Raw genomic sequence first — 26,731 nt, 5'->3', positions numbered from 1 at the left:
TATTTCTTGGATTTTATAGATGACAGGGAAAGAGAGTAATAACATAAGGATGGAAATGAATGGGGAGGGGTAGAATCTACCTCCCCACAATGGTTAGAGCATGGAGTGGAACTTTCCATTCATTAACAAGAAAAACCAAAATACTTCTGCTATGGTTACACGTGACAAGATATTACCCGCGCTTCAGAGCTGGCCTGCCACGAAGCACTACCCATATACTGGACAATCAGGGTTCCAGTTCTGGCTTGTGGACTCTGTTGTCTTAGATTTAAGTCATCATTTGGTCACTGTCCTCAAACCTGTCACTCCTCTTCCTAGACCTTAGCTGGCCAATGGAGCCATCATTCACCCAGCTCCTTATGCTAGAAAACCTGGAGGTCTCCCAAGATTCCTCCTCCCCTCCCCTCTTTCATATCCAATTGGCCACTGAGTTTTATGGATTTGAGTTCATAGATCTGCAATCTGTTCATTCATTCATTAAATATTTATTGTGTGCCAGGAGTACACAAAGATGAACTGGAATGAGACACCTCCAACCACCAGCATCAGGCATCTTACCATCTTAATAGGGGCATCTTGTGAATGAACAACCCGTTCTACAGCAGAGCAGTAAAAGCAAGGAAAGGGAAAGTAGAGTTCTGGGAGGAAACACTGGAAGTGTATATGATTCATCTTGGGAAGCCTGGGGGATTTTTTCTCTTGAAAATGCTCAAGTGGAGATGTGAAAGTTGTGTACCATGTACCAAGTGAGGCGGGGGCAGATGAAAATTTCTGGAAGCAAGAATAGAGTAGTGTGGGAAAACTGGCTGTTCATTACAACTGCAGGGATTAACCAAGCTGCCGCTAAACTCCGCTCTGCAGTCAGGTCTTAAACTAGTAAGGCTTTGCACTCCAGAAGAAAGTGGCCAGCACCTCCCTCTCTGTCGCTGAAGGTCTGGGAGTCAAATCTCCCAATCTCCTGGGCACTCACTCAGGGAGTATTTACTGAACACCCCACTCCGTGCAAGCACCCTGTTAACAGCGGCCTCAATGGTGCTTCCACTCTTCAGAAAGTTTTGAGCTACTAAAGACAGACTCTGAGGAGTCTGAAGGAGTGCTGCAAGCTGACACATAAGATGTTAAAGTCCCATTTGCCTTGCTGTCCACTGCTCACTTGGGGCCTCCAGGCCTTCTATCTGCCAGTCCTCTTGGAAGGGTGACCACATGTTCGATTCACTGCCTGGAATGTCTCCTCCCCTCGCCCAAAGCTACTGCCGGTCTCCAGCCAGCTCCTACACCAAGTCCTTGCATGGTCACACTCAGCAGCGCGCAGCTCCGCCAGAGGGATTGTTGCGCGCGCGCCGCCAGGCAGCTCCAGGGGGCAGACACCACCCAGCCTCCCAGACGCGTGGTTACTACCCTGGAGCAGCCCTTTCCCTAAGAGACCCCTACGCTCCAGCCGGAGAGCACGCCTAGGTGACAGCCTTACGCACACGTGGGCGCAGCCTGGAAGCGGCCGGAACCCTAGCCCATGGGGACGAGAGGGGACGTTCTGCAGGAAGACCTCCGTCAGGGTGTCTTGCTCCTCGCCCTCACTGCTCTTGGAGCCCCAGAGGGGCCAGGCGGGGACGAGCCCTGGCGGGGGCGCGCGCTTCCTTCACCACAGCTGAGGTCCCCGCGGTGGCGCGGGGTGGCCGGAGGAGGGGCCGAGGGCGGGGCGGTCGTAGCCTCCGCCACTCCCGGGCCCCCCAGGTGGCGGAGCGCCGCCTCCCTGGCCGACCTCCCCCACCGCGCGCACTCCGCCAGCCTGGGAGCCTCGCCCTGCGCCACGATGAGCAAATGAGCGCGAGTGAGGGCATGAGGTTTCAATTCCACTCTGGGGAGAAAGTGCTGTGCTTCGAGCCTGACCCCACCAAGGCGCGAGTGCTGTATGATGCCAAGGTGCCACCGCGGGGGGGACAGGGAGGAGGCGCGGACTGGGTCCCGGGGATGGAAGGCAAAGGGGCCAGCAGAGGACAAGTGGCTAGGAGCCCTGGACAGCCACCAGGGCGCGCCTTGGCCTGAGTGTGAGTGGAGCGGCTCAGGACAGCAGGGGACGCTGGCGAGATGCGCTACGGGCACGAGTGCCCTAACTAGGAAGGACCGGAGATGCTTCCGATTCTGCTTCCGCTTCCGGTCCTGTCGCGTCTGGAACGCGCGGTTGCTAGGCCGGGATGGTGGTTTGAGTGCTGGGCGCCAACCGGCGTGTCCGGTGTTAAAGGACTGTCGCCTGAGGCCTCTGCTTTTGCGATAAGTCTCTCCGTGTCCCACGCGGTTCAGTGCCGCTTGGGTTCCCTAGCGGACACCCTGACCAGTTTTCCAACCCATATCCTCAACCCCTCAACCTCGTCCTCAGTTTTTGCCAGCTGTCAGCTGGCGATGTCCTGGTTCAGGGACCCCAGTCGTGTTTAGGATCCTAGGCATTCAAATGTCATCCTGCGGAAAGGAAGGGGCTCGAGATTGCCTTGCCGCTTTGACTTTTGTAATTTCTAAAGGTTTTGTAGGAGGACAGTTAGGAAAGAATTTCGCCTGTGTCCAGCTCAGTCACCCGGGGCTGGGCTTTATCCTGTAGTTGTCAGTTTTGAAGTGGAGGGCAGGAGAGGGCACCTAAGTGCTCCGGAGCCCTAAGAGGGTGAAAAATCAGCGCGCTGGGGGTCGGGGCGAGCGTCAGTGTTTCCAGCCACCAAGGCAAAGTCCTTGGTGGCGGAGGCAACTTGGAACAACCCCAGGTGCGTCCTTAGCGATGTTTAAGCGGTGCTGTCCGGTGTCGTCTGGGCTGGGTTATGTAGCTTTGGCTCCTCCTGCAACCCTTAACTCTGTTTAAGTCCTTTGCCATCCCTCCAACTTGTTGCATCACTAGGAGAGGAAACGTCCTTTCATTTGTTCCAGAGGTTTCCTTCTGGAATGCAGGGCTATTTAGGGAATGGGGACGGTTGTGGAGGGCTTTGCCTAGCTCAGCAGGACACTGGAGAACGAAAGGCCCAGGTGACTACAACTCCCAGAGGTCTTAGGGCTGCTCCTCCTAATCTAGGTCCTAGCTAATGACAAATCCACCGACCAATGGTTTCAGAAGCTTCACCCGGTCTCAAACTCAAGAGACCAATCGTGGGTTGGTTGGACGGATGTTTCCTATTTTGAGGTAATGAGTCGGGCAAAGAGAAAAAAAATATGTTGAAGAATGTTACAACACAGCTCTTGATCTAAAAAAGGGAGCGAATGCTTTCTTTTCCTTTAAGAAGGAACAGTAGTCGAGTTCTTTTTACCTAGCTTAAAATTTTTTTTAGTTTGTTGTGCTACTCGTGAGCAGTATTTCCTGGTTTCAGGTCGTCGATGTTGTTGTTGGGAAAGACGAAAAGGGCAGAAAGATTCCAGAATATCTGATACATTTTAATGGTTGGAACAGAAGGTGAGTGAACTTGTTACAAGTAGACTAATCGCCTTTGTAGCATAATAATTTTGTAACTTTAAGTTTCGGAAACACTTGTCGAAAAGTTTCGTTTCCTCCTTCTGCTTTGTTCGGAAAGCTTGCCTGTTCTGAGGCTTGATTACTTTAAAGTCTGTCATTTTGGATTATCTATGAGTAGTCACTGGGAATCCTGGTTGCTGTAACTGAGTCCCCTTTGTGCTTTGCTGGGGTCCTCTTGGTGCTTTTGAAGTCTTTTTTATAGCTTTCTACAATGTCAGCAGCTCTGGGGCACTTCTTCGTCATGTTTTTTAGCATTAGTTTCATAATACCGACTTTGACATCTTCTTCTTTTTTTCCACTAGTTGGGATAGATGGGCAGCCGAAGATCATGTGCTGCGTGACACAGATGAAAATCGGAGGTTACAGCGTAAATTGGCCAAAAAAGCAGTTTCTCGCCTGTAAGGATACAAAAACTTTGATGGAAGTGTTATTCACTATGTTTTTTTTTTGTCTTTTCCTACTCTTTTGGATTTTTATGATTTCAAAGTTAAGAAATGACAGACTTCAGTAATCTTACACATTTAAAATAAATGAGTTTCTATAGTACTTTAAAGAATCCCAGACGTTTTTAGAATGGTTGTCCGTTTGGAAGTGGAGATTGCCATTATTTTTAAAGTTTGATCTTTAAGGATTTAATGTTTATTATATCCTTTGTGGATCCAAATTCCCAGTGTGAAGTTTCATTTTGATTTGTTTATCTTTTTCAGGAGAGGTACAGGAAGAAAGAAGAGGCGCTGTAGGTTGCCTGGTGTCAACTCTGTCTTAAAAAGTGTGCCAGTTAAAGAAAAAGCTCAAAATAATGCAAACTGTGAGTGTTTTGACTTTATTTTCCTCAACAGAAAACCATGTTCATGTAGTCTTTTTATACACAGGGATCAAGAGAAAGAGTCATTGAAATTATAGCCAAGGAAATAGTGCAAACTCATAATGTACAGATGTTCTCCAGTTTAAGATTTGTTGTTGACTTTATGATGGTATGAAAATATACTATTTTCTTGTTCCACTTTCAGTACAATATGCAATAAAATACATGAGCTATTTAACACTCTCATAAGGTAAGCTTTGTTTTGATGAGTTTGTCCAATTGTCACCTAATCTAAGTGTTCAGAATATCAGCTATGATATTCAGTAAGATAGGTATATTTGCATCAATCTACGTGTAACTCTGTCATCAGTGAAGGAGCATCTTTGTAATATGTACTTGGTTTGTTTTTGACAATTAAAGTAACAGTATAATCAGTCAGCATGTGGGTATAAGACTCTGTCAGAGTCTTACCAGGGACCGCTGTCATCTCAGCCAGTGAGCCCGCACAGATCCTTTCTCACAGTCCATTTTTTTCTTGATACCTCCAGGGCCTTGCCACCACTTATGAATCCAACAGTGAACCATAGGATCGTAGCTGGTGAAACACTTTCAGATCATTAGCTCGTGTGATTTTTGTATCCATTGAAATTGGAGTTATATTTTTCAAAATAAGTTTCTGTTCCGAAAGGTACAGTATTTGTGTTTAGGATTTAAAATGTATGCAGAACTACAGACCGTTCTTCTTAGACAAGTGCATGCGCCACCTAAAATTTGTAAATGTAAGATTGTCAAAGTGTATAATATGAGTTTGCCTCATATTTTTGTTTTATGTAGCAATAAGCAGCACCTGTCATGATAGCTGTGGAGAAAAGAATGAAGAAATAAAAGAACGTCAACGCCGTATTAAAGTAAAGACTAAAGCGGTATAAAAACAAGTTTTTATTGTAGAAACTTTGGTAGATTTGATAGTAGCAAAATTTTCAGGTTATAAATCTCTTTTTAAAAATAAGATTAGAGGGCTGGATGTGGTGGTGCACGCCTTTAATCCCAGCACTCGTGAGGCAGAGGCAGGTGGATCACTGTGAGTTCAAGGCCAGCCTGGTCTACAAAGTGAGTCCAGGACAGCCAAGGCTACACAGAGAAACCCTGTCTCAAAAAACTAAAAAAAAAAAAAAAAAAAAAAAAAGGGAAAAAATTATGCTCAACCGTATTCATAGCGGCTTTATTCATAATAGCCAGAACATGGAAACAGACTAAGTGTCCCTCAGTAGAAGAATGGATAAAGAAACTGGTACATTTACACTATGGAATACTACTCAGCTATTAAAAACAAGGAATTTCTGAAGTTTGTGGACAAATGGATTGAATTAGAAATGATCATAATGAGCGAGCTAACCCAGAAGCAGAGAGACTCAAATGGTATATACTCACTTATAACTGGACACTAGCCCAAGGGGCATGTCCCATGAAAGTCTTCACTCACCAGGAAAGTGGGTCAGAGGGGGGGAAATCCTACTGGGACTCTAGGTGAGAGAAATATAGGAGATAGGGAAATAGAAGGATCCAGAGGGTCCTAGAAACCTACAAGAACACCACTATGATGGGAGGATCTGGGCCCAGGGCTTCTGCTCAAACTATGACACCAGCCAAGGACAATACATGCAGTCAGCATCAAACCCCTACCCAGATCTAGCCAAGGGACAGGACATTTTCCACAGTTAAATCGAGAGTGGGCACTGACTTTCACACGAACTCTTGTGCCCTGTATTTGACCATGTCCCCTGGATGGGGAGGCCCGGTGGCACTCAGAGGAAGGATAGCAGGCCACCAAGAAGAGACTTGATACCCTAGCATCATACTTAGGGGGAGGAGGTCCCCCTCAGTTACAGTCATAGGGAAGAGGAATGGGGTGAAAGCGGGAGGGAGGGAGAAATGAGAGGATGCATGGGATGGGATAGCAATTGAGATGTAATATGAATGATTTTATTTTTCAATAAAAAATTAATAAGATATAAAAAATAAAAATAAAATAAAGATTGTCAACTATAATTTATAATGATTAATTTTTAGTACTGCAGAGCAGAGATTGGCTTCTGCATGCCTCCAAGTTGAACATAAACCCCAATGGTAATCATAAAGGTTAAACAAAAATGAATTTGCAATGTAGTTAACACTGTGAAAAACACTTGGGCATATGGTATAATATCTTTACATCTCTATCTTTAATAGGGGATATGTGACATGATGTGACTGGTAGAAATAAACTAGTTTGGTTGCATAGCAGACAGTTATGTGGTAGTCTCTCTCACTTTTCTCAATAATTAAAAATGGAATTGTGATATTGCAGAAAAAAAAAGTATTGTCGCTGCGCTCAAGAAAGGACATGGATGAAAGAACAATAACCATAGATATCCCTGACGTTCTCAAGAAGCAGCTTGAGGATGATTGTTACTATATCAACAGGAGGAAACGGGTATGCAAGATGAATGGTGTATTCAGGATGATGCTTCTTGGTTGCATTTTGTGGTCACAGTGTCAAACCCCAGGCAATGTGGACGGATGGTAGTTTCATATCCAGTTTTTTACTGGGTCCATTTCTAAAGCTGACTAACAGTAGTGCTGGGTGCTTGTTTAACTTAAGACATGATACCTTATGCTGTCCATTTGAGCCCTTCAGGGAGTTTTCCAGAATCCTGATACCTGGACTTCAACTAAGATTAGGTTGTAAGCCAGGAATGATGGATGCCTCATGTCTGTAATCCCAGCACTCAGGAGGCGGAGACTCTGAGTTCAAGGCCAGCCTGCTCTACATAGAGAGTTCCAGGACAGTCAGGGCTACACAGTGAAACCCTGCCTCAAAAAGAGAGTTGAAAGCATAGATTAGAGTTTAATTTGGTGGGATAGAGGCACCTCTCTTGCATAGGCTTTGAGAGGCTTTTGTAGCTTTTTCAATAGAATACCAAGACTTAGGATCACTGCTTCAGTGTATTCAAAACAGTAAGACTATAGTAATGTAAAAGTAAGAAGGAGAGTATGATCCATGGAAAGAGGGGTTATCAAAGAGCTTCAAGACATACTTATTTAAAAATCTCCTGAGCAAAATTGACGGAGTTAAACTGATAGAACCGTAACTCTCCCTGCTTGGAATATATGTCTGATAATAACAGGATGAGTATCAAATGTTTATGTTTTTCTTAACAGTTAGTGAAACTTCCATGCCAAACCAACATCATAACAATTCTGGAATCCTATGTAAAGCATTTTGCTATTAATGCAGCCTTTGCAGCCAATGAGAGGCCTCGTCACCATCATGCCATGATGCATGCGCACATGAATGTGCACTATGTCCCAGCAGAAAAGAAGTGAGTAACTCAGGAGTTTAGTCTTCGGAGTCTGTCTTTAGGTTTGGCATTTGTTGTTTATTGGTAGCTGTGTGTGTGTGTGTGTGTGTGTGTGTGTGTGTGTGTGTGTGTGTGAGATACTGGGTACTGAACTCAGCCCTTCTGCTTGCTAAACAAGTACTTTCCCACTCAGTTTTTTTCTTTGTATATTTCAGTTTAGGACAAGGGATCTTTCTCTCTGTTCTGTTAAATCCATCCCTTACATCATAGCTGATTTATAGACTATTCATTCAGCTATCAGTCTAATATGAAATTACTGTAACCATTGTGAAGTCTTTGATAATTGCACACGAGACCCAGCTTGATTGTGCATTACCTTGTTGCTAGACCAATATCTTCGGAGATACCATTTGGGACAAGAACTGTCTACTTGAGGAAGCAGGATGGGCAATGAGATACGTAGCAAAGGTTGCTAATGACTGATCTTTTTATAAAATTAGTTAACATATATGAGTGAGTGCATGTGTGTCATGGCAGACATCTGAAGGTCAAAGGACAACCTCTGGTGTGAGTCCTTGTCTTCCCCCTTGTTTGAAACAATCTCTGGTGGTGTCATTCACTGCTAGGTGCACTACCCTGGCTAGCCTTTGAATTTCCAGAGATTGGCCTGTCTCAGGATCTTGACTCCCCACAGGAACTCTGATAGTGCAGATTTGTGTATTACTGCATCTAGCTTTTACATGGATTTTGTGCATCCAAATTCAGGTTGTCAGACTTGTATAGCAAGCACTTTTACCCACTGAGCAACCTCCCCAGCCAGACCCAAGCAGTTCTTTATTCTAGTCAGAGTAGAGTTCCTGCACTCGTGCTCTACCCTCACGACTGACAGGATCAGTGTCAGGGAGGGAGAGTGTTACATTTGAAACCGAAGTCAAGAGCACTGGCTTCTGGGATGCCTCGTGTTGTACTAAACACCCCTCATTTGTGTTATATGGGGTACATTTCTGTTATTAGTATACTGCCTGAAGTTTATATTAGAGTCTCTATTTCCCTCTTTATTAGCATCTATAGATTGTGTCTATTCTTTTTATAAGTAAGTGAATATATAATGTTTTAAAGGTCTGCCCTCAGCTGGGTAGCACCCACCCTTAATCCCAGGACTCAGAAGGTAGAGGCAGCTGGATCTTTGTCAGTTTGAGGCCATCTTCATCTGTATAATGAGCTCCATGCCAGTCAGGGCTACATAGTGAGACCCTGTTCCTAAATAAATAAATGTCTGTAAATTAGTGAATGAATGAATGAATGGATATATTTATTTATGTTGAGACAAGGTCTCAAATGAATGAATGAATGAATATAAAGCTAAGTCTGCCCTTTTAAAACGTATACCTTCATTGTGAAGTTTGGGAAATGCCTGTGACTTTCCTGGGTTTCTAATCTCTAATCTTTTCTTTCTCCATCCTCCTCCTAGTGTTGACCTTTGTAAGGAGATGGTGGATGGATTACGAATAACTTTTGATTATACTCTCCCATTGGTTTTGCTCTATCCATATGAACAAGCTCAATATAAAAAGGTGACATCATCTAAGTTTTTTCTTCCTATTAAGGAAAGTACCACCACAAATAATAGGTGAGTTAGACAGTGTGGAAGTGCACCTTCCACCTCCGGTGTCAGCACTGACATGACTAACCTTTTTTGGGAAATATTTGATCTCCTGATATGGTGATCTGAATGCTTAGAGGAAGGGAACTGTGGTAGGGTATCCTTCCTGGTGCCCCCCTGCCATACCCCCTGCGCGTGCGCGCACACACACACACACACACACACACACACACACACACCTGGGTAAGCTAGATCATCATTCACATTCTCATGGTTGTGGAAGAGTTTTTTTCTAAGTAGACATCCCAGGACAACCAGGCATGATGGCATGTGGCTGCCATCCAAGCATCCAAGAGGCTGAGGATGTGGAGGAGGACTGCTATGAATCTGAGGACAGATGCTCTCTAAAGGAAATTCTAGGCTAGCCAGGAGTACACACCAAGACCAGGGCACACAAAAGATTAGAACTTGATCAGTGGATTGTGAGCAGCTGTCCTGTCTTTCAGAAGACAGTGAAGAGGGTAAAGGCATCATGGGCTAGAAGAGTGGGAAGTAGAGGGAAGTACAATGGACATCCTTCACTTTATATTATGTCATTTGGGTGAGCTTCTTCTGAGCCTCTTGCCTTTCCATCTGTAGCTTGGAATGAATGCCTGTCTCCCTGCTAGATAGTAATTCCTGAGATCATTCCCAAGGGGTCAGCAACTTTTGGACCTCAGTATAGGCTAGTTCCCTACTTCTCTTTCATTACTGCTTTTCTTCCTCCTGTGCCTAAGCATGCTTTGTTCCTTGTTGTGACAGGGCTTGCAAGGATGGGTCCATCCTCTCCTGAAGTCTTTTCCCCCTAATTTTTCTAAGACACTCTGCCATGTCTCTTCTCTTCCTGAATGTTGTGCAAGACACTAAAAACCAGTTCGTCTCCAGTCTAGCTTGTTGAGGGAATGAGTTTAACTGGGGCTAGTTGCAGGAATATGGGCTCCTTACAGATAACCACACCCCTGAAGAAGAGCCTTCCTCTCCCTGCCAGGTATTAACTGTTTATGTATCCCCTGTTTAAATATGAAGGGGAGGGCTCCGATGTGTCTTAGGAGCCCTATCACTTTTCACAAGGGAACTGTAGAGGAATGTTCCTTCAGAGCATGGCTGTTCTGGCAAGGAGATCACACCCAAAGATGATCTAGGTCTGTGTGATCTGGCTGGAATACAAACACGCCTTTAATCTGGGAGACAGAGGCAAACAGAGCTGAGTTCAAGGCAAGCCGAGTATAAAGCAAATATCAGGTAAAGAAAAGCTTAGGACCAGGCGTAGCGGTACATGCCTTTAATCCCAAATGAATGTAAAGTTAGTTTGTAGAAGAAAGCACCCATCTTTGAAAGTGATGTCTAGTTGAGTGGCAGAAAAAGTGAGGAACCAGAAGATTTAACAGAATAGGGTACACCCAATTCTCAGAGAAAAGAGAGGAAAGGGAAGCTACTTAAGAGGCAGTTTCACAGAGAGAGGAGGCAGTTTTTACTAGGGCAGTGATAGGGAGGTGGGTTGCAGAGAAAGAACTCAAGTGAAGATGGTACAGGGCAGAAAATGATAAGAAACCAGAAGATAAGAGCAGATTGCAGAGTTAGTTTGAGGCCATGCACAGCAATTCTAGGCTGAGAGAGAAGCCAGATTGAATAAGTTAGCCGGGAACAGCTGAGTTGAACCAGCCAGCCAAGAGCTCAGAAAGAACAAGTAAAGGTGAGCTCATTAAGTCTCAGAGGCTGAAAGCATTCTAGGCCTAGATTGGATTGAACAGATGCTAGAAGCTTCCAGGACTAGGCCTAGGTTAGCAGATGGAGGCAGTAAGCCTCCTCGACAACAACTGAGCCAAGAGAATAAAAGTGACTTTTACAGGGAATATTGGTGGTTATGAGGATCTCATGTGGGTCATCACCGCTGCTCTGATTCCACAATGGCAATGGTCATATCATGCTCAAAGGCCTGTTTTCTAGCACCAGGGGTAGCATCCCTCTGTTAAACCAGCATCTGCTCTTATCTACCACTCTCCTGCTAGACTCTGTCTCTTTTGCTACACATAACTTCCACTTGTCATTTCCTGTACTCTACATTAGCTGCCTTTCTTCTCTCTCTCCTTTTTTTTTTTTAATGGTTTCTGACTCATTCTGCCTCACCATCATCTTTTTGGTAGCATATCTCTCTCCCTTTTCCCATGTCACTTTTGCCCTAGGCAAGAGGCCAGCAAAACACTGGGGGCTTATGTTGATGTCCCCACAAACGTCCTACTTCACACCTGATGATTTCCAGAAACATGCTGGTGCCATTTTCAAGTCCTGGCAGTTTCTACATTTTAAAGATATTGTGTGGTAGTCTTATTCCCTAGACCAGAGTCTCTCTGTCCTGGGTCCTGTCCTGTATGATGTAGGACACTTAACAGTATGTCTGGTCTTTGACCACTAGGCAACAGTATATCTGCCTTCAGTTGTGACAACCCCTGACCAGGCTGCTACTGTTGTCACCAGACACTAGCAAGTGTTTTCTGGCCCTACCCCTGCAGCCCTTGTTCTGAAACATATAAAAGAGGGTATTTCAGTCTCGAATTTAACAGCAGGCTTTGCTGAGTTATGGTGACCTCATCTATTTAGGGATCATTTGAGAAGATGTGTTTTTGAATATACTTGGAGGTACCTATGTGTCTCCCATCCCCTCCCAAGCTGGTTGGTGAACCTTCCTTTGGGAGGCCTTGCAGAAGCCCTCAAATCATTAGAGACTGCCAGTGACACTCTCGTTCTTGCCCAGGAGCCAGGAGGAGCTGTCTCCTAGCCCACCTTTGTTGAATCCATCCACACCTCAGTCCACGGAGAGTCAGCCACCTACTGGTGAACCAGCCACCCCCAAGAGGCGCAAAGCTGAGCCAGAAGCACTGCAGTCTCTGAGGCGGTCAACACGCCACAGCACCAACTGTGACAGGCTCTCTGAGAGCAGCTCCTCACCTCAGCCGAAGCGCCGGCAGCAGGACACGTCTTCCAGCATGCCGAAGCTGTTTCTGCACTTGGAAAAGAGTAAGTTTGCTCCAAGACCCCCAGGCCAGGGAAAGTCACTTGTTCCCTTTGCTCTTAGCCTCCCTACATATGCATAAAGTGTGTGTTATTCTTGGGATCTCACCCATGTGCTACTTCCTTTGAAAAAGAGGAAATCCTCTATAGAAAGGTGGAGAAGCAACTGGCTTAGGTAGCTCAGTGAGGACTCGGGAGGCAGGATTGGGCTCTGTGTTTAAAGCTGCTTTGTTACCCTCACTCTCTGCTACTTCTTGTGAGCTAGTGAGGTTATTGGTGTCTCGTGTCTTCTAAACATATTCAAAATGTATGGTGCCAGTAGATTATTAACATTCCTGCTGCGGTTTTCAAAACTTACCTTTAAGCCATCTGTTTGAATAAAGTATTCAAATCAGATGTTGGCTTTAATGGAGTTTTGGAGATACAATCCGGGTGCTATAAAACTCCTTATTCAAAGTGACTTTAGTTAGAATTATGTGGCCAGCCCCACAATCAGTTCATGTATTTTCATCACAGAACAAAGACATCAGTCCCACGTGCATCAACAGTCATTCATCTTCCTCCACCGGAAACTACCAATCTACTTGGGACTTTAGATTTGCCTGTTTGGGACATTTTATATACATGGAATAACATAACATTCATGTTCGCAATAATAACTTGATGGAATGAAAACTGGGAAGGTTTAACTAGGAAATAAAACTTTTTTGGTGGTTGGGGGGAACAATGGCCCAGACCTTTAATCCCAGATACTTGGAAGGCAGAGATAGGAGGATCGTAAGTTCAAAGCCAGCTTGGACGCTTGGCGAGACTCTTTCTCAAGATAAAAATAAAAAGAGGGTTGCAGTTTACTTCAGTGTTTGACTGGTATTAGGGAGGCTAGTACTCTGAAGGATTAAGAACACTGGGCTCTGAGAACACCCATGGGTGACTGGTACTGGATGCTCTTCAGGGTCCTTAGTAGTCTGTCTCCCAGTCTTCAGGAGGTGCTGGGGGCAAGGGTAGCTCCAGTCCTCTAGCTTCCTTCTTCCCATCCTAGGATGATGGTGTCAATGGTAGAGTCTTGGAGCCAGCCTCAGGGCCTCCAGCCATGTCCTTTCCAGGTCCCCATTGTGACTGCCCTGAGCCTCCCAGCCCCCAAAGGCCTGGCCTGATCTCCTGGGTGGCCTCCTGACTGTGTCTCTCCCAATGTGGCATGCCTGGGCAGTGTAGGAGAAGCGGGTGAGGACTGCTATAAGTCCCCAGTAGGGCACTATGTAGGAGGTGGGACAGAATGTCCAAACAGATGGGGACAGTGACAGAGGCCAGTTGCTCTGGGAGCCCTAGGTGGACTGGGTCTAGGGTTCTCAGAAGCAAGGGACAAGTGTCCAGGCAGATGGAGACAGTGACAGAGGCTAGTTGCTCTGGAAGCCCTAGGTGGGTTGGGTCTAGGGTGCTCAGGGGCAAGGGTTGTAGGGCTTGGGTGGGTGAAGCAGGTCATACCTCAGTTCCAGCTAACAGCAGAGAAAAGCTGTCCATCCCCTTTGCACAGAGCCTCATCTTTTAGCTATCCCATCGTCTCAGTTGTGTTGGAAGTCTTTTGGAGATGCTTCTGGGCTTTCGGAAAGAAAACTTCTTAAAATGAGGTTCTAACCCATGAAGAAGTGATATCTCCCTGACTCCCACCCCACACCCTGGTTGGTGTTCTTAGCCTTATTTACTTAGGAAAATCAATGTAAAGTTAACCTTTTTTTTTTCTTTTTTGAGACAAGGTTTTTCTTGTGTAGCCTTGCTGTCCTGGATGTGTGTTGTAGACCAGGCTGGCCTCAAACTCAGAGATCTTCCTGCCTCTGCCTCCTGAGTGCTGGGACTACAGGTGTGCACCACCCATCGTGCCTGGCTAGTTACCCATTTTTTTTTAAGATTTATTTTTATTTCATGTGTATAGGGGTTTTTCCTGCATATATATTTATGCACTATGGGGATACCAGGTGCCCTCAGAGTCCAAAAGAGGGTGTTGGATCCCCTGGAGCTCGAACTACAGAAGTTTGTAATCTGCCATGTGGGTGCTAGGAATTGAAGAGGACTTTGTGCTCTTAATCCCTAAGCTGTTTCCCCAGTCCAAGTTAATCATTTTAAAGTGACTGATTTAATGACCCTACTTTTTCGTTTGTTGAGCTGTAATCCACACACTATAGTATTCCCATTTACAGCACCCAATCCAGTGACTTTTAACGGCTTGATAGAGTTGTGCAACCATCCCAAACAGGCTCAATCCCCCACCAAGAAACTCCATACCCATTAGCAGTCATCACCTCCCACTTTTGAGGTACGAATCTCCTTTCTGGCTCCAGGCTTGCCTCTTCTGCCTATTACATAGGAATGGAATCACAACATGTGGCTCTAGGATAGACCCCTTTCTGCTTAGCATTGCCTTGCCTCATGTTGTGATGTGCATCAGTGCTGTGCTGCAAATAATCTAGGTGCTATTTCTTATGAGATGAAGGTCATATTGTTAAAGGTTTGTCGCTTTTGAGAGTTGACTTAGATTTGTGGTGTGGCGGTTGTCAGGGCCCTGAGAGTGCCTCTAGTTCAGTCACTCTGTAACTTTCTGGGTAAATAATTGCAACGTTCTCATTGACAGAGACACCTGTGCATAGCAGATCATCTTCCCCCATTCCTCTGACTCCAAGTAAGGAGGGGAGTGCTGTGTTTGCTGGATTCGAAGGGAGACGAACCAATGAAATCAACGAGGTAGGGTGTGGAATGTTCAACTCCGAGGGCTCTCTTAACTTTTGTGGTTGCTGACAATCCTGAGTTCTTGCAGTATCATGTTGCTTTACAAGAAAGAGCAGCAAAAAGATAGAACGGATTCTGCTTAACAGTGTGGTCCTGGTTTCAAATCTGAGAAAGCTGCCAGGACCCCAGTTTTACAATTATAATGACCCTTTACTCTAAGGATCATTTAGTTATTGAAATACGCATGTTTATATTTTGTAGAGCATATTCAGCACATTTATTCCTAAGAGCCAAGGGTACATATTTTACATTTTGTGGGCCACATGATGCCCATTAAGACTAATCGATGACAAAGTAGCAGCAAACAGTATGTAAATGAGATAGCCGTGCCGTGTTTCGATAAACCATTACTGTGGACACTAAAATGTGAAAAGTAGCTGATATACACAGGCTAAAAGTATTCTTTTAGCTTTAAATCATTTAAAGGTGACCTGGACCAGCAGGTCATTCTTCAGGGATGGCGTCCTAAGAGAGAGGACCAGGAGATCAGAAGATAAAGAGGATAGCGTAGAGAGAATAAGCAAGTTTGGCATTGGGAGGTCTTTCACTGGCAATTTGTTGTGCCAAGCAAGTTTATTAAAAAGTACAAAGGGCTGGGTGATTGTGGTGCACATCTTTAATCCCAGTACTTGGGAGGCAGAAGCAGGCAGATCTCTATGAGTTCAAGGCCAGCCTTGTCTACAGCCATGGCTACACAGAGAAACCCTGTCAAAACAAACAGACAGACAGACAAACAAATCCCAGCACTTGGGAGGCAGAGGCAGGAGGATCTCTGTGAGTTTGAGGACAGCCTGGTCTTAAAAGTGAGTCCAGGACAGCCAAGGCTACACAGAGAAAGTCTGTCTGGAACAACAACAACAACAACAACAATAAACCAATGGGACAGAGTCAGCCGAAACAATCATACAATGGACTAAGTTAGCAAGAAGCTAATCAAACAATGTTGCACAAAGGGAGCACGGGGAATGTCAAGAGCATTACAGACCAAGCACATAGCGGCCTTGAGACTGATAACCATAATCCCCATAGTAGAAAGATTTGGGTTCCCAGAATCTGAAGCCATTCCTTGTTTAAGAGGAGGAACCATGTTCCTTCTTCATACACCAGGGCCTCAGGAAAAAGTTCCCAGTGGAGCATTCCAGCCCTTGACATGAAGCATAAGCATAGTTTGGGGGCAATATAGAAATAAGGATCAAACTATTGGACAAGGTGTGAGCAGCAGATTGTAGTTGCTGACCTGTTTTTGGCATCCTTCTCATCCTCCTCCACAAACAGTACCCTAATAGCCATCTCTTAGAAAGCATCCTGAATGCCAGCATAGGGGTAGACATTAAGCCCATTAACATTGGCAATACAGGCCTTATATTTATGAGAAATAGCATTTCTTTAAAAGAGAGAGAGAGAGAGAGAGAGAGAGAGAGAGAGAGAGGCGGGATTCGAAACAGTCAGGCCAGTGCTGCCATCTAGTGGCTAATGGTAGATTGGGCTGCTTTATGGTAAACAATGGAGTTCAACAGGCTCTTGGGACTCAAGAGTCCATAGTTGACTTTAAGGACCTTTAAGAACCTCTTCTACAGTGGGTTTTATCCAGGGCTATTTATCCAAATCACTCGTGATCCTGTCTCCTAGTACCAGTTGCTGATTGTATTAGGGAAATTTCTGGGTGATCACATTGCTGGTAAGATGCACGGGTGGTTCTCCTTGAGCATCTCTGTACTGAGTACCAATGTCTGTCTGTTCCCTCTGAGCAACACTTAGTACTGAAGCAGTTCTAAGCTACCCCAGTGGGCCCTGGGTTAGATGCCGGGGTAGTGTGAAGATGCCAGAAGTGGCTGCTGAGGATGAGATGGGGAATGCACAGGAAGGCTTCAGGGGCTGAAGTGAAGCTGGGGCCTTTCTTCTGGAGTCCCACAGTACTTGTGAACTTCTAGGGTTTTTTTTCTTTCTTTTAAATTCAGGTTGACTATGCCAGCATTTCTGATGTTTCCTGGGTGAGCACCCTTCTGCTTTTTCTCATAGATTTCCTGCAACATTGCTTCTTCTGTGTTAATAGATTTGACACATCCTCATAACGAAAAGTAGACTAGGCTCTGGTTTGTTGATTGACTAAGGCGTTTCTAGGGAAATTCATTACAGAGTTCTGAAAGACAACTCTTACTTGATGCAAAGCCCCAAGTCCATCTATAGTTTTAAAGACCAGAATAAAGACAAGGAAACCATTTACAAGGTTGGAATTCTGAGATGATTCAAATTCACTTCCATAATGACTCAAACAGCAAGGACTTAGGGACTCATGTTAATATATCCTGTTTGAGCTGGGCATGGTGGTACACACCTTTAATCCAAGCATTGTGGAGGCAGAGGCAGGTGGATGCTTGTGAGTTCAAAGCCAGCATGGCACACAAAGAGAGTCCAGGACAGCCAGGACTACACAGAGAAACCCTGTCTCGAAGAACCAAATATATATTTCCTGTTTGAGGAAAAAGGGTTGTGACTGTGGGGTAGTGTAAATGTGAACTGTCCCCCCACCAGAGGTGCATGATTTGAGCCCTAGGTCCCTAGCTGGTGGTGCTGTTGGGGAAGCTTTAGGAGGTTGAGCTTGCTGGAGGAAGTGGGTCATTGGTGCTGCACTTTTAGTTTTTATAGACTGGCCAGATTTCCTGCCCACTATCAGCTTTCTGACTAGGTGCAGTGTGAGCAGCCAGCTTCCTGATGCCTCCAGCATGCCTTCCACAGTGGCATGCTTCCCCAGAAGATAATAACTGTGGAGAAGTTTAAAAGCCAGTATCTTCTTAATCTAATTTTAAGTCATTCCGTCCCTCCCATTTACTTGTATAGGATGGTGCTCACTATGGAGCAATATTGTTTCAACCTTTCCATATGATTTATGTCACCGATTTAGAAGTGTGTCTAGAAAAGTCTCCATTTGAAATAAAGGAAGCATTCAAGTGCTGTTTCTTCTAGGTCCTGTCTTGGAAACTTGTGCCTGACAATTATCCTCCAGGAGAGCAGCCACCTCCCCCTTCATACATTTATGGTGCACAGCATTTGCTGCGATTATTTGGTAAGAATCCCTACTCTTGTATCTCCTTTCCAGTTTACATTTTTTAGTAGCATCTATTAATTACATACATTCGTGGCTTTCATTACAACGTTTTCCTGTGTGTATAGAATGCATGGTGACATTAGAATAGTCACACCTCCCATTAATTGTTCAGACTACTCATACGTGGTGTATGTGTGTGTGTGTGTGTGTGTGTGTGTGTGTGTGTTTCATTAGAGTTGCTTATAGGTGCATGGTTGAAGACGGAAGTTACAGTTTACCAGTGACTTCACCACTGAAGAAAATGTCTCTCCCTCCTAGCAATCATTCACTTCCCTGAGATGCTCAAAGGGAAGTGGGGCTTCATTGTGCCCTCAGCTCTAGCAGCTTCTTCTTGCTTGGCTCTTTTTTAAATTTTTTTTAAAGCAAGGCTGCTAGCTCATGGACATCTTGTAAACCTATAACTAATGCAGATACCTGGTTTCCTCTTCAAAGAAAAGGCATGGGATATACTTACATTTCATAAAGGTTGTATTTATAATACTTGACTTACCACTCAATCTTTGTTCAGTAACCTATTGTCTGATAACGCACATGATCCCACATGAGTCATGTCTATTGTAACCTGCTGATTGCAAATGCTTTTGTTTTTAATCCAGTAAAACTTCCAGAAATCCTTGGGAAGATGTCCTTCTCTGAGAAGAATCTGAAGGCTTTACTGAAGCACTTTGATCTCTTTCTGAGGTATTTTGATTACTTTGTCACACCTACTGCCTCTGCCAGTAAACCTGTGACTTTCCGAAGCTTAACCTTAGCAAGCACGGGAAAGGTAGCTCTGTGGCACTTTCCATATCAGGGGTGTGTGATGTGTTCTGACTGATAGGGTGAGATACTAAGATACGAAGGGATTTTTTTTCCCTTGGTTTGTTTGCTTCTTAGTTTTGTTTCCTTGATTCTTCATTGTCTAGTTTCTGAGTCAGGGACACTGAGGTAAGGTGCATTCTTATGTCACTAGATGAATCCAGCTGCAAAACCTTGTAAATAGAAAGTAAATTTTCTGACGTAGAAGTACTTAAGAGTCACGTAGATTTAAGTTGTTTTTTTTTTTTCAGGAGTACTGTAAACATTTGCCTCTTTTGTGTATACATAACTTAAATATTAGCCTAGAACTATGTGCTGACAACTATGAATTCAAAGAAAGGTGTTGACTTCTTCACCTGATAGAGCCAGCCATTTTCTAATCTAATAGAATATTTGACATGTGGCTCTGATGCCCATCTTTACGCACTTGTCCGAGTAGTCCCTCCCTTCCATCCAGATGTCTGTTAACTACACCCTTACCTTGTCATTCAAGGCTGATCCTCACTTTGCCCTTGCCAGCTCAGCCCAGCTACCTGACCTTAAAGGGAGCCATTTTCTTTCTACTGGGTCCCCTTGGGATAGATCAAGGACTTGCAAAAGTAGAGAGTACTCGACCCAGAGAAGTCAATCTTAAAGTTTGAAAAGGTGTTTTCCTATAAGGACTTTGAGTACAATGTCTTTGAATTTATTACACTTTCCAACATTTCACTGAAAACCTGGTTTTAAAATACCCTCCTGCCTCCCAGGTGCTCCTTCAGACAAACCCACAATTCTCTTTAACACAAGCAGAAACACAAACCGAAAGCAAATAGCCCTGAGCACATGCAAAGAGATCACAGGTCATTGTAGGGAAGCTTACAGATTTTGAAGTGTTCTTCAGATAAAGGAAAGAAAAGGTTTTGTAAATAAACCTAATACAAGTTTAGTTTGTTTTATTAAATTTTTGTTGTTGTTGTTGTTGTTTTGTTTTTCAAGATAGGGTTTCTCTGTGTGTAGCCTTGGCTCTCCCAGACTCACTTTGTAGACCAGGCTGGCCTCGAACTCACAGTTATCCACCTGCCTCTGCCTCCTGAGTGCTGGGATTAAAGGTGTGCATTACTACACCTGGCCTGTTCTACAATGTTTTAAAAATGTATTCAAGGAGTGAAAGGGGAGACTGGGGATGGCTGGGTCAAAGTCTGTTGTATAATACTGATAGAGTAAATAAAAATATTCTTTTAAAACGAAGTAGACAATGGCAGCAATTAGAATCAATGAAGTCAACAGTGACCTTCAGGAAGGTGTAAACAGAGAAGACCTTAGCTGTCAAGTGATTTTTGACATGGTTTCTTAGAGAGCTGTGACAGCTTTAGGAATTTGGACAGGTAGGAGGTCACATGGGAATTCGTGGCAGGTTTCACAGCTCGCATCTACTTGTCCAAATTCACTTGAAATTTGTTTTGTTTTCTGTTTTGTGGGTCTCTTTCCTTTGTTTTGTTGTTAGCTTTTGAGATGGGTATTACAACATAATTCTACTTTAGGTAGTTGTTTTCCCTGCTTAGCCTCCCAAAGGCTTGGCTTATAGGCATGAACCTGTAATCCAGTGAGCCACTCCTGACTTATCATCAGCTTATTGCAGATTCTGGACAGACTCTGCACATTTTAACAGCCATCTTCAGATGTAGCCGTGTTTTGACACATGATGCTGTCATCCAGACTTGTAATTAGTATGCAAGTACTGGTATGGATTGTTTTGTTAAGCTTTGGTGTAGCATAGTTTGTATAAACCCTGGGAATTTCTTAAGTGGCATTTATTGTGTTTGTCAGGTATTATTTTCATAGTTTGAAAAACAGCATAGCCTTTATTGAGGTTAGTTTTCACAGCTGCCTGCATGTAACCAGACTGCCCCCTAATCCGGTTCACGTTCTGTTTTCAGTTCTGTAACACCAGTGACGAAGAGATTCAGTAGTGATTGACAGAAACTAGTTGAGTGAGTGCTATGGAAGGAATAAAGAGAATCAAGACTAACACCACATTTTCCTTCTAGTACAAAAAAACAAAATTGAAATGTTCTCACATTTCATTGGTTGAAAGCTAATATTGAGCTTCGGGGTGTTCAGTTCTTAGTATGATACTCATTAGTGCCATTTTTTTCTTTTATTCTTTCTCTAGGTTTTTAGCAGAATACCATGATGACTTCTTCCCGGAGTCAGCTTATGTCGCTGCCTGTGAGGCACACTACAGCACCAAGAACCCTAGGGCAATTTATTAAAGATTTGATAGCTCTGGAAAAGCAGCTGCGTTATGTGGCTTTATACTTTAGTTTCAGGTGACATGCTAATGAGGCGGTAGACCTGCTCTGAGGTTACTCTGACAGAAACAGGCTGTTATTTGAGTTGTTCGCATACTATTATTTCTGTTAAGAATTACTCTCTGAGCTCAGTATGGTGGTCCATGCCTATGGGAGAGTCAATTTAATTAACTAATTAATGATTTTTTTTAATGTAATGATTACTTCCTGGGTGCCTGAACGTATTCCAAAGTAACACTGCTATACAAGCTATGCGTGCTAGCAGGATAAAAACAGCCATAGCTGACTTCATAGGGAAACGTTCATGAACGTATACTTAGGTTAAACAGTGTTCTGGGAGATAGTGCAGTTAGTTGTTAGCAAGAACCACATTGTTGGATTGCTTGTTAATGTTAAACAAAATGGTTTTGAAAACTGTTTTCTGTCCAACAGATCGTAGTTTGTGCTTGGAAGCCACAAAGCACTCTCGAAGTATTTTTGAGGGACTTGATATTGATGGCAAAGGAGAACTTGTAGCTATGCATTGCTTCTAGCAGTTGCTCCAAATAAAGCCTTGCCTGTCCTGTTTGAGATTTGACAGCCATACTCTGCTGTGTAATGTTATAGTTCCTTTTCTATAAAATGTTATTTTGGGCAATCTATAGAAAGCTTTGCCAGTTTTATTTGAAAGAAGCAAGGGGGGGGGGCTTTGCTCTGGTCTACCCTGTTTTTTTGCTTTTTTTTTTTTTTTTTTTTTTTTTTTTTTTTTTTTTTTTTACTGCAGGGCAACTGTGGGCTGACTTCTTCGCTCACAGCTTTTATTTGCATTTGTTTGTCCCTTGTACATTTTTATCCTTCCTGCTTTTGACTTGGCCTCTCTTTGCATCATGGCAATTGGTGGTTATGAGAAGTCACTGTGCCCCTGTGCCAACTTGTGGCTGTTCTGTGGGTCCTGGTGGGCCAGACACAGATGGAGTCTTCTCCACATTTGCTGAAGCTCATGTGCTCTGCAGCCATCCTTTGAATCCTCATCCCTCACCCTACCCCACCCCACCCCTTGCTCCCTTGCTTACTTGCTAGCTTGCTCGCATGCCTTCCTACTCTATGGTTTAGAGTTCTGAATGGCTGGGAAGGATACCGATGCCATGAAAGCATTAAACATAGCACTTCTCTTATGGCTCAGCTCAGTTGACTTTAATTTCCAAAGGCTGCCAGTCATGAACAACAGCAGCCTCAAGGACTTTTAACTCCAAATGGTCCCATTAAAGTGCCTTGTGCATCACTGACTACTAAGATTCACTACCTCCAGATCGCCTGAGGAGACATCTTCCTTTCTGCATTTAGTTGCTAACACAGACTCAGGTTTGCGGGGACTGCTTGGAATAGCCTTCAAGTTCTTGGTAGATGTGATTGTTAATTTTAATTGTCAATGTACTGGATTTAGAATCACTGTGGCAACACACTTCAGGGTGTGTCTATGATACTATTTCAGAAAAGTTTGAGCTGAAGAGGAAAGACCCTTCTTGACTATGATCAGCACCATTCCATGCACTGGGGTCCCAGACCCATTGAAAAGCAGAAAGTAAGTGGGGTCGCAGCATTCATCTCTTTCTGCTTCCTGATGACATTACTAATGGCTTCATGGTCCTGCTACCATGGGACTCTGCCATGGTAGACTGGACCATCAAACTGTGAGCCCAAAGAAACCCTTTTCTCAGGTGTTTTGTCACAGCAACCATAAAAGTCGTTGATACAAAACATTGGTACTGAGAAGTGGGACTGTTGAGCTAAGCCTTGACCGTGTGGATCATAGGCATTTGGAACTGCTTTAAAGCTAAGAGTTTGGAGCGTTGAACTAGAGAAGCCCTTGAGTGTTGTAAGGAGAGTTTAGTGGGCTATTCTGGTGGTATTTTGGAAAACTAGAATGCCAAGACAGATGTGGACAGTGGAAATCTGACTCCTGGGGTTTGGGAGAGGAAAAGAGATGCCATTGAGAATTGAGCTACAGGCCATTTGTGTGCTAATCTCGCAAAGAATCTGGTATCCGTGTCATCATTGCCCTGTCCTGGGAACTTTCGCGAGGCTAGATTCTAAAGTAATGTACTCATTTGCTCGGTGGAAAGAATTTGAAGATAGATTGGCATTCAGGCTGTGTTGTGTGTACTGACTACTGCTGTCATCCAGGTCTCCAGTTAGAGAAAGAACAAATAGGGCAAAAGAAGACAGAGGTATCAGCTTGGTGGGGAAAGGAATGAGTTTAAAGATGCAGGCAAGACAGATGCAGAGAAAGCAGCAGTAGTTGTCAAAAGCGATTAGTAACATTAATGAGAAGCCCTGTGCTCTGTATTAAGGAAGGTACTCTAAGGGCAAGACCCTCCCCAGTAACTACCCCATTTCGTAAAAATGTAATTCATCTGAAAGGAGAAAACCTAAACTAAGGATATTGCTGATGCTGTTTTCCACTTCTTAAAAGCAGTTACCTAGGAAAGCCTTTTCCCATGCTTGGCACACAGGCCAATATACCTGTAGTCTAAGGAAGTCAGGCCACAACAGAACTTTGCAATGTCACCCATATGGTACTGGCATCCAGGTGTGAAACATGCAAGAGTGAAGGGGTCCTGGAGACTAGCACTAGAGTTCTAGAAAGCACTGAGACCAGGCAATATGTAGCAGGAGTCTCTGTAAAGTAAGCCCCAAGAAGCCATTATGTGAAGATGTGAACGTGAAGTCTAAGCTGCACCGTGGACCCCAGGATGTTGGAGGTGCCAGAACTGTGGGTGCCATGCAGCCTGAGGAATGCATGGAGTGCAGCCAGCCCAAGAGAAGCAGTGTCTGTTGCAAATGGCAGAGCTGGAGAGCTGAGACTGCCCAAGCCCTTGGAAGTCTCTATGATTCCATCATGAGCTCCAGATGCTGGGCATAGAGCTGCAGGATTTGGTGTTTGCCTTGTTGGGTGTTGGTCTTTCTTTGGTCTCTCCTTATTGTACTCCCCATTCTTCCCTTTGACAATGGGAACGTTTGTTCTTTGTTATTCTGTATTGAAACTTTGTAACTTGTTTTGGATTTTATAGAAGTTCACAAGTAAGAGATTGCCTTGAGTCTCAGATAAGACTTTGGACTGGTTAACCCTGCTGGGACTGCTAAAGACTATGGGGAGTTTTAGAGAGGGACTACTAAATGTGTTTGGAATTATGAGATGAAGATGAGAACATAGGGACCAGAGGTGGAATGCTGTGGTGTAGTGATGTGTTTAGGTGTCAGGGTGGCCAGAGGTAGACTAGTGATGGTTAACCTAGATTATCAACCTGGCTGGACTCAGAATCACCCTGGAACCACACCTTTTGACATGTCACTATGAAGGTGCTTACAAAGAAGTTTAACTGAAGAAAGAGACCCACCCTGAATGTGCATGGCACTATTCCATGACTTGGGGTCTCAGATGAATTAAAAAGGACAACGGAAGTGAAACATCAAAATCCTTCCCTCTCTGCTTCCTGGCTGTGAGTCTTGCTGCCATGACTTTTCCCCACCATTAATGGACTGTATCGCTTCAAACTGTAAACCAAAATAAACTCTCCCTTCCTTAAGCTGTTTTTGTCAAGAGTATTTTTGATTTTTTGTTTGTTTGTTTTTTGCTTGTTTGTCATTGTCTGTTTGGTTTTGTTTTTTTTTCAAGACAGTGTTTCTCTGTGTAGCCTTGGCTATCCTGGACTTGCTTTGTAGACCCAGGTTGGCCTCGAACTCACAGTGATCTGCCTTCCTCTGCCTCTGCCTCCTTGACAGCTGGGATTATAGATGTGTGCCAGCCACCATGGCCAGCTTTGTCAGGTATTTTTTAACAGTCACGGGGAGGGGTAATATAATAGGATCCCTCTTCATGTGGCTTAAATGATGCTGGTTTAATACTTGTGCACCCACCTGTAGTAGTGTCCTCACGGATTTCATAGCTATTTGCTATGGGCGGATCCAGGGAGGAGGAAAAGAGTAGCTTCATTTGTATACCCACTGATGACCGCAGCATTCTCCGGTGGGTAGTCCCAATCCAGTTGTCACACAGACAGCCCTTATTAAACTAAATAGGCCACAAAACAAACCCAAGGCCCATCAAACTGGGAAAGAAATTGGTGAGCAGGTGTAGGGGTGTGGTGTGTGACAGGGATAGGACTGGTGTAAGAAAAGGTGTGTGGGAAAGGGTAATAGAATGCATTGTACTCATGTATGCAATTGTCAGCTTACAAAATTAATTCTTTAAAAAAGGGTGTATTCGTGTATGTTTATAATCTAAGTACCCAGGAGGTGAAGGAAAGAGGGTCAGAAGTTCAAGATTATCTTCAACTATAGAATGAATTCAAGGACAGCCTTTGTTAGTTGGAATTCTGTCTCAAGGGAATCAAAAAGCAGTGTGAGGGCAGGGGAGAAACGTGCTGTACAAGTTAGATCAACTAACAATTTTTTTTTTTAAAGTAAGAAGCGGGCTAGGGGACTAGCTCAGTTGTTGCATGCTTTAAGAAGTGGGCTATGGGAATAGCTCAGTGTTGCATGCTTGGCCTAGCATGCATGTGTGCAGCCTTTCAGTGAATTACCTACCCGTGAGTAGGAGTGCTACCTGTGTAGCCTCACTCTCTGAATAGTGACTGTACGTCAACGAAGGGGGTGTCCCAAATAATTTTATCCAGATGGCACATGTGACCTGCATGCATCACGCAGAAAACCCACTTATTACAAATTTCATCACAAGTCAAGCAAAGTTATCAAAAGAAAGAAAAGGGAGGGCAGGGGAGATGTGGAGAGGAGGGGACGGGAAGATGGCTCAGTCAATTAAAGTTTCCATGTCAAAACCTGATGAAGTCAGTTCAGCTCCCCTGACACTCCTATAAAAGCTGAGTGTAGTGTAGTGGCAGGTGCCTGTAACTAGAGGGCAGGTGGGCCCTGGAGCTCTCTCACTAGCCAGTCTAGCCAGTTGATAAGCAAGGAGTTCAGTGGCTCAAAATGTAAGATGGAGAGCAATGCAGGAAAACATCTGACTTCCATACACACATGCACAGATGTGCAGGCACCTCAAAAGAAAGAAGGGAGGGAGGGGGCGGGAGAGAAAGCAGTCCATCCCAGCAACCTTTTCTTAGACAGTGCTGCTTACATTTTGTGCTTGTGTTAGAATGTGAGTTCAGGCTCAGCAGGTAAGGGGTGGGGCCCTAGAGTCTACTTCTAAGGAGTGCCAGGGCTGCTGACACTGCTACTTCCCAGCCTACACCCTGAACAGGGCAGTTGTCAAACGCTGTGGGCAGGGATAGGATGTAGGCGATCAGAGACCAGACTGGGAATGAGGTGCAGATGTAGCTGGTCTTGTGCACATGCTTTCTGTATGCTATTCCTTTTCCTCTCAGGAAAGCTGCCTAAGGAAGGTATATTTTACATATTCCAGGAAATAGATTAGTTAGGAGGTGAAGTAGAAATCAAACTGAGATCTGTCATGATGCTAAACCTATGTTCCCTTAATT

The 26,731-nt window shown here is 44.3% G+C and overlaps 1 protein-coding gene across 2 annotated transcripts; it reads left to right on the top strand.

The window, feature by feature from the left end:
* Positions 1–1,721: 1,721 nt before the first annotated feature.
* Positions 1,722–24,820, top strand: MSL3 (MSL complex subunit 3). 2 transcript variants are annotated; one of them, XM_084791083.1, is made up of 13 exons: positions 1,725–1,920; positions 3,342–3,424; positions 3,787–3,882; positions 4,192–4,292; positions 5,124–5,212; positions 6,637–6,762; positions 7,491–7,651; positions 9,102–9,260; positions 12,025–12,287; positions 14,905–15,014; positions 18,024–18,123; positions 18,762–18,846; positions 21,116–24,820. In XM_084791083.1, the coding sequence occupies exons 1-13, from the start codon at positions 1,819–1,821 to the stop codon at positions 21,213–21,215; spliced, it is 1,575 nt and encodes a 524-aa protein (XP_084647209.1). In that variant the 5' UTR covers positions 1,725–1,818; the 3' UTR covers positions 21,216–24,820. The 2 variants fall into 2 exon arrangements, with proteins under 2 accessions (XP_084647210.1, XP_084647209.1); XM_084791084.1 differs by lacking the exon at positions 3,787–3,882 and having other exon boundaries at positions 1,722–1,920.
* The last annotated feature ends 1,911 nt before the right edge of the window (positions 24,821–26,731 follow it).

Source organism: Acomys minous, assembly GCF_964271855.1.
Source record: "Acomys minous genome assembly, chromosome: 7".
Classification (NCBI taxonomy): domain Eukaryota; kingdom Metazoa; phylum Chordata; class Mammalia; order Rodentia; family Muridae; genus Acomys; species Acomys minous.
The sequence above is the reverse complement of the archived record's forward strand: the minus strand, read 5'-3'. Positions and strand labels throughout refer to the sequence as shown.